Genomic DNA, 11,935 nt, shown 5'->3' on the forward strand with positions numbered 1-11,935 from the left:
ATATTGAAAACAAAAAATTCATGAGTTGAGGAATGGATGCAATTTGTTATAAAATCCTAAATAGAGATTGGGATTTTAGGCGTTATTCTTTAAAAAAATTTTTTTTCTTTGTTGATGTTTTTTAGAGAGAGGGAGAGGGAGAGAGAAATAGAAACATCAATGAGAGAGAACATCAATTGGCCGCCTCCTGCATGCCCCCCACTGGGGATTGAGCCTACAACCTGGGCATGTGCCCTGACCAGGAATCGAACCAGCGACTTCTTGGTGCATGGGTCGATGTTCAACCACTGCGCCACACCGGCCAGGCTAAGCATTACTCTTTTCTTTGACTTAGATGTGATATTTCCATGAGGTTAGACACTTCTGTTCTGGGAAGGCAGTGAGCCACCTTCCCTGAAATGATGCTGTTTTCCTCAGCCCATTGAGAAGCAAGAAACATGAACGAGTGCAGGTTACCTTGGAAACAAGCAATAGGACCACCCTCCACGCCAACTCTGATGTGGTTTATGACACAGGGCGGGAAGGGTTCCAGGAGGGAGGACATGGGAACTCCAAGTCTCTGAAGTTTCAGAGGACAATCACCTTGTCATCTCTTCCAGAGACCCGTCATAATCGCTAGCTGTCTGCACAAAGAATATGCAGGCCCGAAGATGAACTGCTTTTCAAAGAGGAAGAAGAAAGTAGCAATAAGAAATATCTCTTTCTGTGTTAAAAAAGGTTTGGAAGAACCACTCTCTTTGTAATTCACCATTATTTTGAGAAATGCCCACTGAAGCCCTGTGTAGTAGGCACTACGGTACATGCTGACGCCCTCATCCATTTAACGGGTGTATTTTGAGGGTTCCAGGGACTGTGTTAGACTCTGAAAATATAATTATGAGAGAAATAGGCAAGCTCATGACCTCATGGATTTTACATTCTAAGAGGGATCAATAACCAAACATCACTTGTCAAGAAAAGTATCAAAGATCACATAGGCAAGTTCTATGCGGAAGAGGCGAACATGTGACATGGTGTGTGACCTGGGGCTGCCTCACCTAGAGTTAGGGAAGACCCTCCGGGAGCAGTACTCTGGGGGATGAGAAGGTGCCAGCTCTGTGAGCACAAGGGTAAGGGCCCCAGGCAGAGGACACCCCGAGGGCAGGGACTCAGACACGGGGATGCCTTGGGAGGGGAGAGGCACACAGGAAGAGGGCGGGGCTGCATCTGCGGGAGGCGGGGCAAATCAGAGAGGCCGGTGCCCAGCAGGTGCAGCTTTGTGAAATACAGCACAGAACTCAGACTCCACCAAGTCACTGGAACGCTATGGAGCGTTTTCAGCCGGTGTTATGTCACAGGTTAGGTTTGAGGAAAAACACACACGGGTTATTACGTGTCTATACATTTGGGTTGTGGATAAGTTAAGAGACTTTTATCTCAGTGCAGGTGAGAGATGGCTTGAACACAGGTGGTGGAATTTGGGATGGAGCAATGTCCCCGACTTCCCGAGTGAGCTATCCTAATCCGTGTACCAGCAGGTCAGCCCCCTGCTATAGGAAACAGTCGGGGCACATTTTTCACTAAAAGATTTAAAAAAAAAAGATGTATTGACATCAAATTCATAAGCTTTTCACTAATAGTTTATACAATGATAGGAGTTCAAGAACATGTATTGGTAGCATGGATTACATGTATGTTATACATTTCAAAATGGCAGTAAGGTTATTAAAGAAGGTTATTGAAGAAACAGGTTCATGTTGACCAGCACTTCACATCCAATATGGATAATCAATGATTCTCTTCCAGGTGAAATACTGGGATTGCTGGGACCCAGTGGCGCCGGTAAAAGTTCATCCATTCGAGTGATATCTGGGGTCACGAAGCCGACGGCTGGAGAGGTAGTTAATGAAGACAGTTTCCATTCCCAGGCCCACAATGTCATGATAAATATAGATTACATCTCTGTATGACTATGCTTTGAGTCATTGAAAAAGTATGAACTAAAACATATAGGAAGTAATTTCTACAAATATTTCTTTGATCCTCCAAAAAAAAAAAAAAAGACATTTATTCGCTGTCTGCCAGTTTCTGGAGCTACTGTGTGACTGCAGACAAGGCTGCCTGCGTTTCTCAAATCGGTTTGCTTCCTTAGGTGGAGCTGGCAGGATGCAGTTCAGTTGGGGACCCTCAGGGAGACAGCACGGTCCGGTTCCTGGGGTACTGTCCCCAGGAGGACGCGCTGTGGCCCAGCCTGACGGTGAGGCAGCACCTGGAGGTGTTCGCGGCGGTGAAGGGGCTGAGGGACGCGGACGCCGTGGTCGCCATCACACGGTACAGAGAGGTCATGCGGTGCCTTTGTGTCAAGAGGCAGGGAGGCTATGCAGGGTGATGAATTGTCATACAGAATGGGGAGGACATAGTGACCAAAACAAGCTGTCGACCAAAAGAGATCCAGAGTCATGGGAGTAGGACACAGACTGACAAACCTCAGAGGGACGGGGTGGGAGGGGTGGGAAGAGAGACACCGAAGACCGTATACGCAGATTTGCACACCCAGTGGACACAGACACGAGGCTGGGGAAGGCAGGAGCGGGTGGGCGTGGGAGGAGGGGTCAATGGAGAAGAAGAGGGGACATCTGTACTACCTGCAACAATAAAAATAAGTAAAATGGTGAAAGACCAAAAAAATATGACCAGGTCATTGATAAGTACAATAAAAAAGAAAAGAATGGGAAGTAGAAATGATGTCTTCCCCTTTTCAGAGGGTGTCAGTGGTAGAGCAGGGAGGGAGGATGAGAACTATTTTTGGCAGTTAGTGAATAATCACCCATTTCTCTCCCAAATGCAGAATTCTAGTTACTCTTTTTTAAAATATATGTTTTTATCTTTATTGGTTTTAGAGAGAGAGGAAGGGAGGGGGAGAGAGAGATAGAAACATGGTTGAGAGAGAACATCGATTGTCTGCCTCCTGCACGCCCCCCACTGGGGATCGAGCCCACAACCTGGGCATGTGTCCTGACCAGGAATCGAACCTGCGACCTCCTGGTGCATGGGTCCACAATCACTGAGCCACGCCGGCCGGGCCTGAAAGTAAATTTTATTGATAACTTTTAAAAAGTTGTTATGAGATGAAAAATCTTTCATCTTCCGAAACAAACTGTTATTTTCTTTTGGTCATTACAGTCAGAGTTTTGACAATAATAGCACCCAGCTTCCCTCTAAGGCTGTTTCTCTTCCACGTGATGATCTTTCCCCCTGGATCTGACACTCTCGCCCTGTTTCCCATCAGGCTGGTGGACACCTTCAAACTGCGGGAGCAGCTGGATGCCCCAGTGCAGAAATTAACGGCAGGAGCCTCCAGAAAGGTACGTGTGCTGTGTGAGGCTGTTCTGAGGGCCGACGCGGCAGTGCAGCCAATAGAGGTGTTTCTCTGCATTTCAGCTGTGTTTCATGCTGAGCATCCTGGGAAATGCGCCTGTCCTGCTCCTGGATGAGCCATCTACAGGCATGGACCCTGTCGGGCAGCAGCAAATGTGGTGAGAATCGTCACCCTCAGAGCCAGAAGGATACGCCTATGTAAAACTTGCTTTTGTTGTTGTTCATCCTTACCCCAAAATGGTTTTCCATTGACCTTTAGATATAGAGAGTGTGGAAGAGAGGGAAGGAGAGAGAGACAGATCAGTGTGAAAGGGACACATCACTGGTTGCCTCCTACATGACCCTGGACTGGGATGGGGCTGGGGACCAAACCTGCAACCCAGGCACATGCCCCCAACTGGGAACCAAACTCATGAGTCTTTGGCCCATGGGCCGTCGCTCATCCACTGAGCCAAACTGGCTGGGGCTAAAAGTTACATTTTTAAGCTGATCTTAGAAAGTCAAATCCACTGGTTCCTAGTTCAGTGAAGATAATCCATATAATTAGGAAAATAATTATCAAACAAATAGGTTCTCTAATGTTGTATCATATTCATGTATTTTTCACATTTTTCTAAAAAAGCAAAACAACAAATGTCTAAGGATTTTGTTGGGGTTTTAGATATTGCAATTAGGAGTGTATTTTGATGTTTGTCTTTTAATTATTGAGATGTCTATAGCTGCTTCCTTACAAACTATTAAGTTAGTGACATAACTTTCCCATTTCTTTTTTCCCCCTTTTACCTAATCTGTCAAATTTGTGTAACTTTTCTTAGTTTTTAAATAATTATTAGTTTTCTATCAAAGACTTTCCATTTGGACTAATAGAATTTTCCAATTCAATTTTATATTTGTGACTGTCCAAGTTTTAAAAAGAACTTGGTTATGGAAATTTTATACTAATATGAAGGGAATCGCCCTGGACAGTTTGGCTCAGCAGTAGAGCATCAGCCCGCTGACCAAAGAGTTACAGGGTCGATTCTAGTCAAGGGCAAGTACCTCGGTTGCAGTTGCAGCCCCAGCCCTGGTCGAGGAATGAAAATATGTGTATATATATATATATATATATATATAGAGAGAGAGAGAGAGAGAGAGAGAGAGGGAGAACCATTTATGAATCCCATCACCCACTTCCAACAGTGATCCGTATAATAGTCACATTTCCCTTTTTTTTAAAAAAAATTAGAATCTAAATATTAGTCATAAACTGTGATTTGCCTATACAATGTCCCTGTCATCTGTTCCCCCACCAGCTCTTTATTTTTAATGGTGTTGATTTTGGGGGCTTCCTTCAGGCAGATGATCCAGACAGCCATTAAGAACACCGAGAAGGGGGCCCTCCTGATCACCCATCACCTGGCTGAGGCCGAGGCCGTTTGTGACCGCGTGGCCATCATGGTGTCTGGGAGGCTGAGGTGGGTGTCTTTCCATAGCCTTCACTTGACCCCAAAGTGAGATTCCCCATGGAAAGGGGACAGCCACCATCTGGGGTTCCTTTTGGCTCCGTCAGTGATGCCTTTTCCCTTACATCTGAAATGTAAGAATAATGTAAAAATGTCAGGGGCAGTACTTATTCCACACGTTCTCCTTCTTGTCCACAGATGCGTGGGCTCCATCCAGCACCTGAAAAGCAGACTTGGCCAGGCTTACGTCCTGGAACTGAAAGTGAGGGAAACGGCTCGCGTGGCTCTGGTCCACGCTGAGATCCTGAAGCTCTTCCCCCAGGCGATGCGCCAGGAAAGGTGAAGCCTGCTGGCTGTGCCCACTCGGGGGTTCCTTGTCTGCTCTGTAAGAACTTCAGGGTGATGTGACTTCATAATGAAAGTAGGGACCCCAAGAACTGACTTGTTGAGTCTTCCAGAGTATGAGATTTGGGGGCTACCCCGGAAGCTGTGTCCCCCAGGGAAGCCTGGGGACCCCCTTCATGGGTTTCCTCTGCCATCCAAGGGTAGCCAGGGCTCTGGAGGGAGACTTGGAAAAATGGGGGGGGCAGGGGGAATGAATTTCTGATGCCTCAAACTCACACGGGACCACAGGCAGGCCCCTGGCACCTTCCTTGGGCCTCCCTAGAAATATTTAGAAGGTAAATATTTATAATTTAAAAGATGTAACTATTTAGAGTGAATCCCTTTCATAGAGAACAAATAGCAACTGAGATCATCAAAGAGTCTTCCTTTGGCGGAGTTTTCATGACTCAAAATGAAGACTAGCAAGGGGTGTGTGTGTGTGTGTGTGTGTGTGTGTGTGTGTGTGTAATGCTTGTGTATGTCCATGTGTTACTGGAGCGAAGGGGACAAGGAGCAAGAACTGAGCTTGAACTCCCTTGGAGAGATGATCACCCAAAGAAGCCGGACATAACTGCGGTTTCTGTTCAGCACAGTATCGACATCATGGCGCTATCTGACGAGCATGGCAGGACTGCGACAGTCCTGCTCCTAGACCTTTGGTCACAAACCTGAGACGCAGTCTGGATACAGTTGGGGAGATCATGAGTGGGCAGGCTGGAAGGGCAGTGTCTGGGATGAGGAGGGCAGCCCTGGAAGTCTGGGCAGTGAGGGCACCTGGGAGCTGCAGACTCTGGGCTGGGAAGGAGCAGAGGACGGGGCGCGAGCTCACACAGCCGGAAGGTGCATGAGGGGAACAAGAGCTCTTCTCCCCTCGGAGCTCAGGGACGTTGTTAGTTAATCCTTTTGATTTTGATTTTTTAAATAGTTTGTATTGATTTTTTTTTTTTTTTTTTTTTGTAGAGAGAGAGAGATAGAAACATTGATGGGAGAGAGAAACATCGACATCGATCGGCTGCCTCCTGCATACTCCCCACTGGGGATCCAGCCTGAAACCCGGGCCTGTGCCCTGACCAGGAATCAAACCAGGAATCCAGCTGGGACCTCTCAGTCCATGGCATGATGGGGTCAAGCCTTTTGAACCCCTCCACTATTATGCCCCTCTTTCCCAACCTCTTCCTTTCCTTAGCTTTCTGGTGATGAGGGTGAAATAGTAGGTTGAGATTAGTTTCAGCCTAATTTGAATTTACTGAAGGGATTAGTTCACAGTGACCGCGTTCAGCAAGAAAAAGGTTTGGGTAAACTGAGTGTAACTATAATTAGGCTAGATCATCTCTGATGGCCAGCTCCCAAAGCCACTTCAGAAAATCTCCTTTGATAAAGTGTTTTATTTATTTCATAGGTGATCTGCATTAATTTGCATTATTATTTTTTAAATCCTCACCGGGGGATATGCTTATAGAACTGCAGAGAGAGGAAGGGGGAGAGAGAGAGAGAGAGAGAAACGTCGATGTGAGAGAAACACGGATTGGTTGCCTCCCGTATGTGCCCTAACTGGGGATCAAATCCACATCCTAGGTCTGTACCCTGACCAGGAATCAAATCCACAGCCTTTTGGTGCACAGGACAATGTCCAACCAACTGAGCCAGCGGGCCTGGGTTCATTTACACTATTTTTATTACAGAGAGGAAATTGCTGATAATATCAGCAATTGATGGTCATTTTTTTTTTCTCCTTGAAACTCAAGGTCAAACTGACATTTTCCTATTCCCAGGTATTCCTCCTTCTTGACCTATAAACTGCCCGTGGCGGATGCTCATCCTCTCGCTCAGGCCTTTCACAAATTAGAGGCAGGTAAGAATGACCATTTATAGAAGAAAACTTTGGAACAATTAATGCAGACTTAGATAATAATTTCATAACAGATAACTGTGTAATACAGTTTTTAAACTCTGTCCTGTGGGGCATGATCCTAAGTATTCTAATGGTACATGATGGGATTTAACCCTGATTTTGGTTAATCCGAGTCGCTGGAGAGAGGTTAGTTTCCCGTGCAGATGGAAGCTACAGAAAACACATTGTTGTGCTTGATTGGTTTTCATGTGATTTCGTGGCTTTGAGCCCAGAAAGCCCTTTAGTCAAGTCTGCTTTGCTTACATGTACACAATCCATGTTCCTGCTCTTGTCCCGCGGCCGATGCCCTTGCTGTACCTTTCGCCGGGAACATAGAGGCCACCGAACACTTCCCTGCAGCTGCGGTGTGTTCCGCCTCCCTGTTCCAGACGAGCGGACGAGCGGTCCGTGTCTCCAGCGAAGGCGTCCCCTGCACTGTGCACGCCTCCTCTGGCCACGTGAAGTGTCCATTTTCTCCCTTCGTCATCATTGTGCCACGTGCCCTGGGTCAATCCCAAGAGCAAACCACCAGGCTGGAATTTCTGGGCACAGCAAGGTGGCAAAGGCTCACACTGTGGCAGCAGGCCCGCTGGGTCCCCGGCCGCACTGCTGCTTACAAGCCAGGGGGCACCGGACAGAGATGCACAGTCCCCGCAGGTCTGGACGGCTCGTCTCCGACACACATCACTGGGCACAGCTGTTACCATTAACTGAGCTCATTTGTAAAGAGCTAAGGACCCGCCTGGCTGTCACCAGTGCTCCTGCCTTCCTGGTCCTTCCTAAATGCTACCACACATCATAGTCCTGCCTCCGGACTCTGCACTTGCTCATCTTCTCTCTGGAACTCTGCTTCCTAACGCTCCAGGCTGCTTCCTTGCTTCCATCGGGTTCTGTTCAGTTCTGACCTTGTGACTGTGGCCTCTCCGAACCATCTGTCAGAAGCGTGCCCACCACTTCCTGTTTCCTTCCCTTGATTTCTTTCTTTCCTCCATCAAAGCAGTCATCATTTACCTTGTTACGTTGATATAAATTAACATATTTGTGATGTATGGCTCATTTGTTTAATGCCCATATTCCTCCTACTAGAATGCAGGCGACACAAAGGCAGGGGGTTTTGTTTTGGGCTGTTTTATTTGCAGCTCGACCTCTGGCACCTCAGGGTGGCTCCCACACATAGAAGGTTCTCAATGTATAAATGGTGAACTGGGAACACGTGAATGTGCACATCTGGTGACCACACCCAGGCCGATTTCCTGGTGGGGAAGGCCACAGGGAGCTGGTACAGCCTGTGAGCTGGCTGAGACAATTGCACAGAAGAGTTGGGTCCTTTGAAAGGGAACGGAATGAGACTGAAATCATCTTCATGTGCAAGAATGTATCGGTCAACTATGCAGCTCCTCAAGGAACGTGTGTATCTCCGGGGACACAGAGACTAAGTAACAAAACACATATTATCAAAATGTAATATGAGAAAATTCTAATACACAATGAATTCATCGTGTGTTTACATTCTCTCTGACTTTTCATTATGTTTTTCTTTCACCAAGCATTTATTTATTCAGCTCTGTATTCCAGCTATATGAATGATTTGCATGTTTATTTTGTGTGAGTTTAAATAATTCTTGGTCATAAATTATAAGCATCTACACTAGTCTTTTTATTCTCCTCCCAGTAAAACACAATTTTGACCTGGAGGAATACAGCCTTTCTCAGTGCACATTGGAAAAGGTGAGTCAACTTGGACCATTTTTGTAAATTGCACATGAAAGTAACATGCGCTGTTGCTGTTTGTTTGAAAGACAGTCAACAACTTGAGGATTCTTTTTCCTTCTTCTTTGTTTCTTACTTAGGTATTGGTGGAGCTTTCTAAGGAGCAGGAGGTGGGCAATTTTGATGAAGAGGCTGATACAACCATGAGATGGAGACTCCTCTCTCATCCCGACGACGCATAAGCCTGAAGCCCGGTCTTTCCTGTTGATGTCCTATGAGTTTATGTTATATGCAATCATTCACGGTTTGCATAATTTAAAAAATTGTTAACATTGATATCAGGCACATTGTGTATATTTAGTTAATAAATGAATACATCGTAAAATTATTCTTCCTCCCAACTTTAGAGATGATAGAAAAATCTGTGATAAAAGCAATACAAAGTATTAATGAAGTTATCTGAAGAACCAGGAACTGGGTTTTGAGGAAATAAAACCACAAACTTGGAATTTTTGAAGCGTGAATTTTCTGCAATAGGACATTTACTAAAACCTGCTTTCTGCAACATGGGGGGGATGTAATCATCAGCTGGAGGCGCCAGGATGCTGCGCTCCAGGCTGGGTCTGCTTCCCGAATTCGCTTTCATAGCCAAGGACAACCCAAGAGCCTTCCTCTGAGACCTTTCCAGAAATTGTTCCAAGTTCCCAGGGTTAGGAGTCCCTTAGCTCATGTTGAGCACACACATGCATTGGGAAAGCAGCTCAGATATGCCGTTGTTGTTGTTTGGTGTGGATAAACCGTGTCCAGAACGGCTGTGGCCATGTGAGTGGTATAATTATTTTTTAAAACTAATTAATTAATTAATTATTTTTAATCCTCACCTGAGGATATTTTCTATTTATCTTCAGATAGAGTGGGAGGGAGGGAGAGAGAAACATCGACATGAGAGGGACACCTCGACTGGTTGCCTCCAGCACGACCCTGACCAGCGCTGGGAATGAACAACAACCAAGGTACGACGTGCCCTTGACCAGGATCAAACCTACGACACATTGGTCCACGGGCTGACACTCTAACCACTGAGCCAAACTGGCCAGGGCTGGTACACCTTTATTTAAACCTCGGTAGTCTTTTGTTAGTCTCCATGAGCTATAAGCCTTTTGCATGAGGGTCACTGTACAGAGAATTCATTGGTACCCAAGCACTTCAGCTTTTCAAATGTAATTAATTAAAATAGCAATTTCTTTTTGCCTACTAGGTACAGCAAATCTTCAGAGCAGTAAGTTGTCAATAGGTTCTGGGACTCTAAGGGAAATGACTATAATGAAACCAATTTTACCAGAGACTCATTGATAGAAACCAGACTTAAGTTCCTACAGCATTTGATCAACTTTATAACAAAGACAACATTGAACAAAACTATGCTCATTGAGGACCTGCTATATTCCGTTATTGTTTTAAATTCACTACCTGCCTGTGTTTGGGCAGTTCTGTTGGCTACATACCAAATTAAAACACCCAAGGGCAGACCTTCATGCCTTCTGTTTACACTATTAGGCAGGGGAAGCAATCTCTAGTTGGAAATAATAATAATAATAATAATAACAATAACAATAATAATACAATAGGCTAAAGGAGACTGATACTCAGTTATTTTTCCCCAAACACTTCCTATTCCATCTTGGGAAGGAGCCAACTATAGTTCACTTTCACATGGGATAGATGCCCGTATGTCTACTGTACGGTCACAGGGTTATCTAAACTCACCAGCTTACTGGCCCTGTCTGTGGTCAGGAAGGACCTGGACTTGATGCAGCTCTCCGGTATAATAAGACAGCATATTGATGACGTTGTGGTAACACTGGAAACCGAAGAGCAGGTTGGGACTGATTTCAGTGCAGGGATGACTCACGTAAGCAACTGAAGCTGGTCACCAAACCCAGCAGAGGTCCAAAGACCAGCCCTGATAGTATAATTTTTTGGAAAAACCTGGACAGAGGCCTTCTGGAATATTCTGCAAGTGATCAAATATAAACTTCTGTTGCCACCCAGCCCTGGGACCAAAGGAGCAGCTCCGCTTTGGGTTGGTTTATTTGGATTTTGGGGAACGCATGTTGCACATGTGAGAATATTGCTCGCTCCTGTACCTACGACTGCGGGAGAGAAAGCCATATCTGGGTGGGACCTGAGCAAAAGCAGACCATGTTTGAGCAAAAACAGTAGGTCTCACCGCCTTTGGACCCTCGTGATTCCAGATTTCAGGACTGTGGTTTGCCCTGAAACCTCAATCTCTGATGGGTCCAAGAAGCGTCATTGGTTTTCAGTGTGCTTAGGTTGGTCTTGTTGTTAGGAAGGAAGGGATGAAGGCCAAACTCCTTACATGTTAGAGCTGCAGGAAATGCATTTTAAATTTTGTTGGTTTCTAATGAATTGAAATTTTAACTGAAATACCCCCTGGAGCCAGAGGCTACCATTTGGGAGAGTGCATTTTCAAAGTGAATCAGTATTTCTGTCCTCATCCTGACCTGTATGATTTCTAGGGACCGTAGCTCTGTTCATGCCTCGTTCCTTCTCCCACATAATTGCTGTCTGATTCTTCAGTTCCCACATTGTGTTTAACATCTCCCCATACACACATTGGTCATTGTCATCATTACTCTGTCTGGTCAATATTTACTCAGCTTACCTTAGTTTATAACATCCAACTAGCACCTTTGGGTTCAATATCCTTTTCTTGAAGGACATCTATTAGTAGTTCTTTCAGAGTTATCTCTCAAAGAGAAACCTTATGTTGTGTTGGAAGATGTGACTGTGTTATCCTCACACAGGAATTGCACTTTAGCAAATTTATCAATTGGCCTTTGCCAAACCACACAGAATTGACTGGCATAAATTAGCAATCATTTTTACTTTGTTTTCTTCCTTCATTTCTGGCATCTGGATATTTATTTTTCTTGAGTCTGATGTCTATTTTTGTTATATTTTTATTCACCTATGTTAGTTCTCTTTGGAGACACTAAGCTCATCAGCCCAGTCCAACAATTGCAGTTGTCTTTTAAAACCAAACTGAGTGCTACTTGGGTGCAAATAATCAATGCAAAGGTAACTGGCCCAACATTTTCATCAGCTCTTTAAGTTTGACACTAAGTAA

The 11,935-nt window shown here is 45.2% G+C and overlaps 1 protein-coding gene across 1 annotated transcript in view; it reads left to right on the top strand.

Moving 5' to 3' along the window:
- ABCA6 (ATP binding cassette subfamily A member 6) overlaps window positions 1-9,243 on the top strand; it is a 54,926-nt gene extending 45,683 nt beyond the window's left edge. Inside the window, exons 30-39 of the mRNA XM_036269267.1 lie at window positions 600-717; window positions 1,786-1,877; window positions 2,132-2,310; window positions 3,269-3,344; window positions 3,421-3,515; window positions 4,692-4,811; window positions 4,998-5,138; window positions 6,956-7,035; window positions 8,747-8,802; window positions 8,925-9,243. Of these exons, the coding sequence (XP_036125160.1) occupies window positions 600-717; window positions 1,786-1,877; window positions 2,132-2,310; window positions 3,269-3,344; window positions 3,421-3,515; window positions 4,692-4,811; window positions 4,998-5,138; window positions 6,956-7,035; window positions 8,747-8,802; window positions 8,925-9,026 (1,059 nt within the window). The 3' untranslated portion in view covers window positions 9,027-9,243. The remainder of the gene's footprint in view (window positions 1-599; window positions 718-1,785; window positions 1,878-2,131; window positions 2,311-3,268; window positions 3,345-3,420; window positions 3,516-4,691; window positions 4,812-4,997; window positions 5,139-6,955; window positions 7,036-8,746; window positions 8,803-8,924) is intronic.
- Window positions 9,244-11,935: the final 2,692 nt, after the last annotated feature.

The sequence above is a fragment of the Molossus molossus genome, unplaced genomic scaffold (genome assembly GCF_014108415.1).
Source record: "Molossus molossus isolate mMolMol1 unplaced genomic scaffold, mMolMol1.p scaffold_m16_p_19, whole genome shotgun sequence".
Taxonomy (NCBI): domain Eukaryota; kingdom Metazoa; phylum Chordata; class Mammalia; order Chiroptera; family Molossidae; genus Molossus; species Molossus molossus.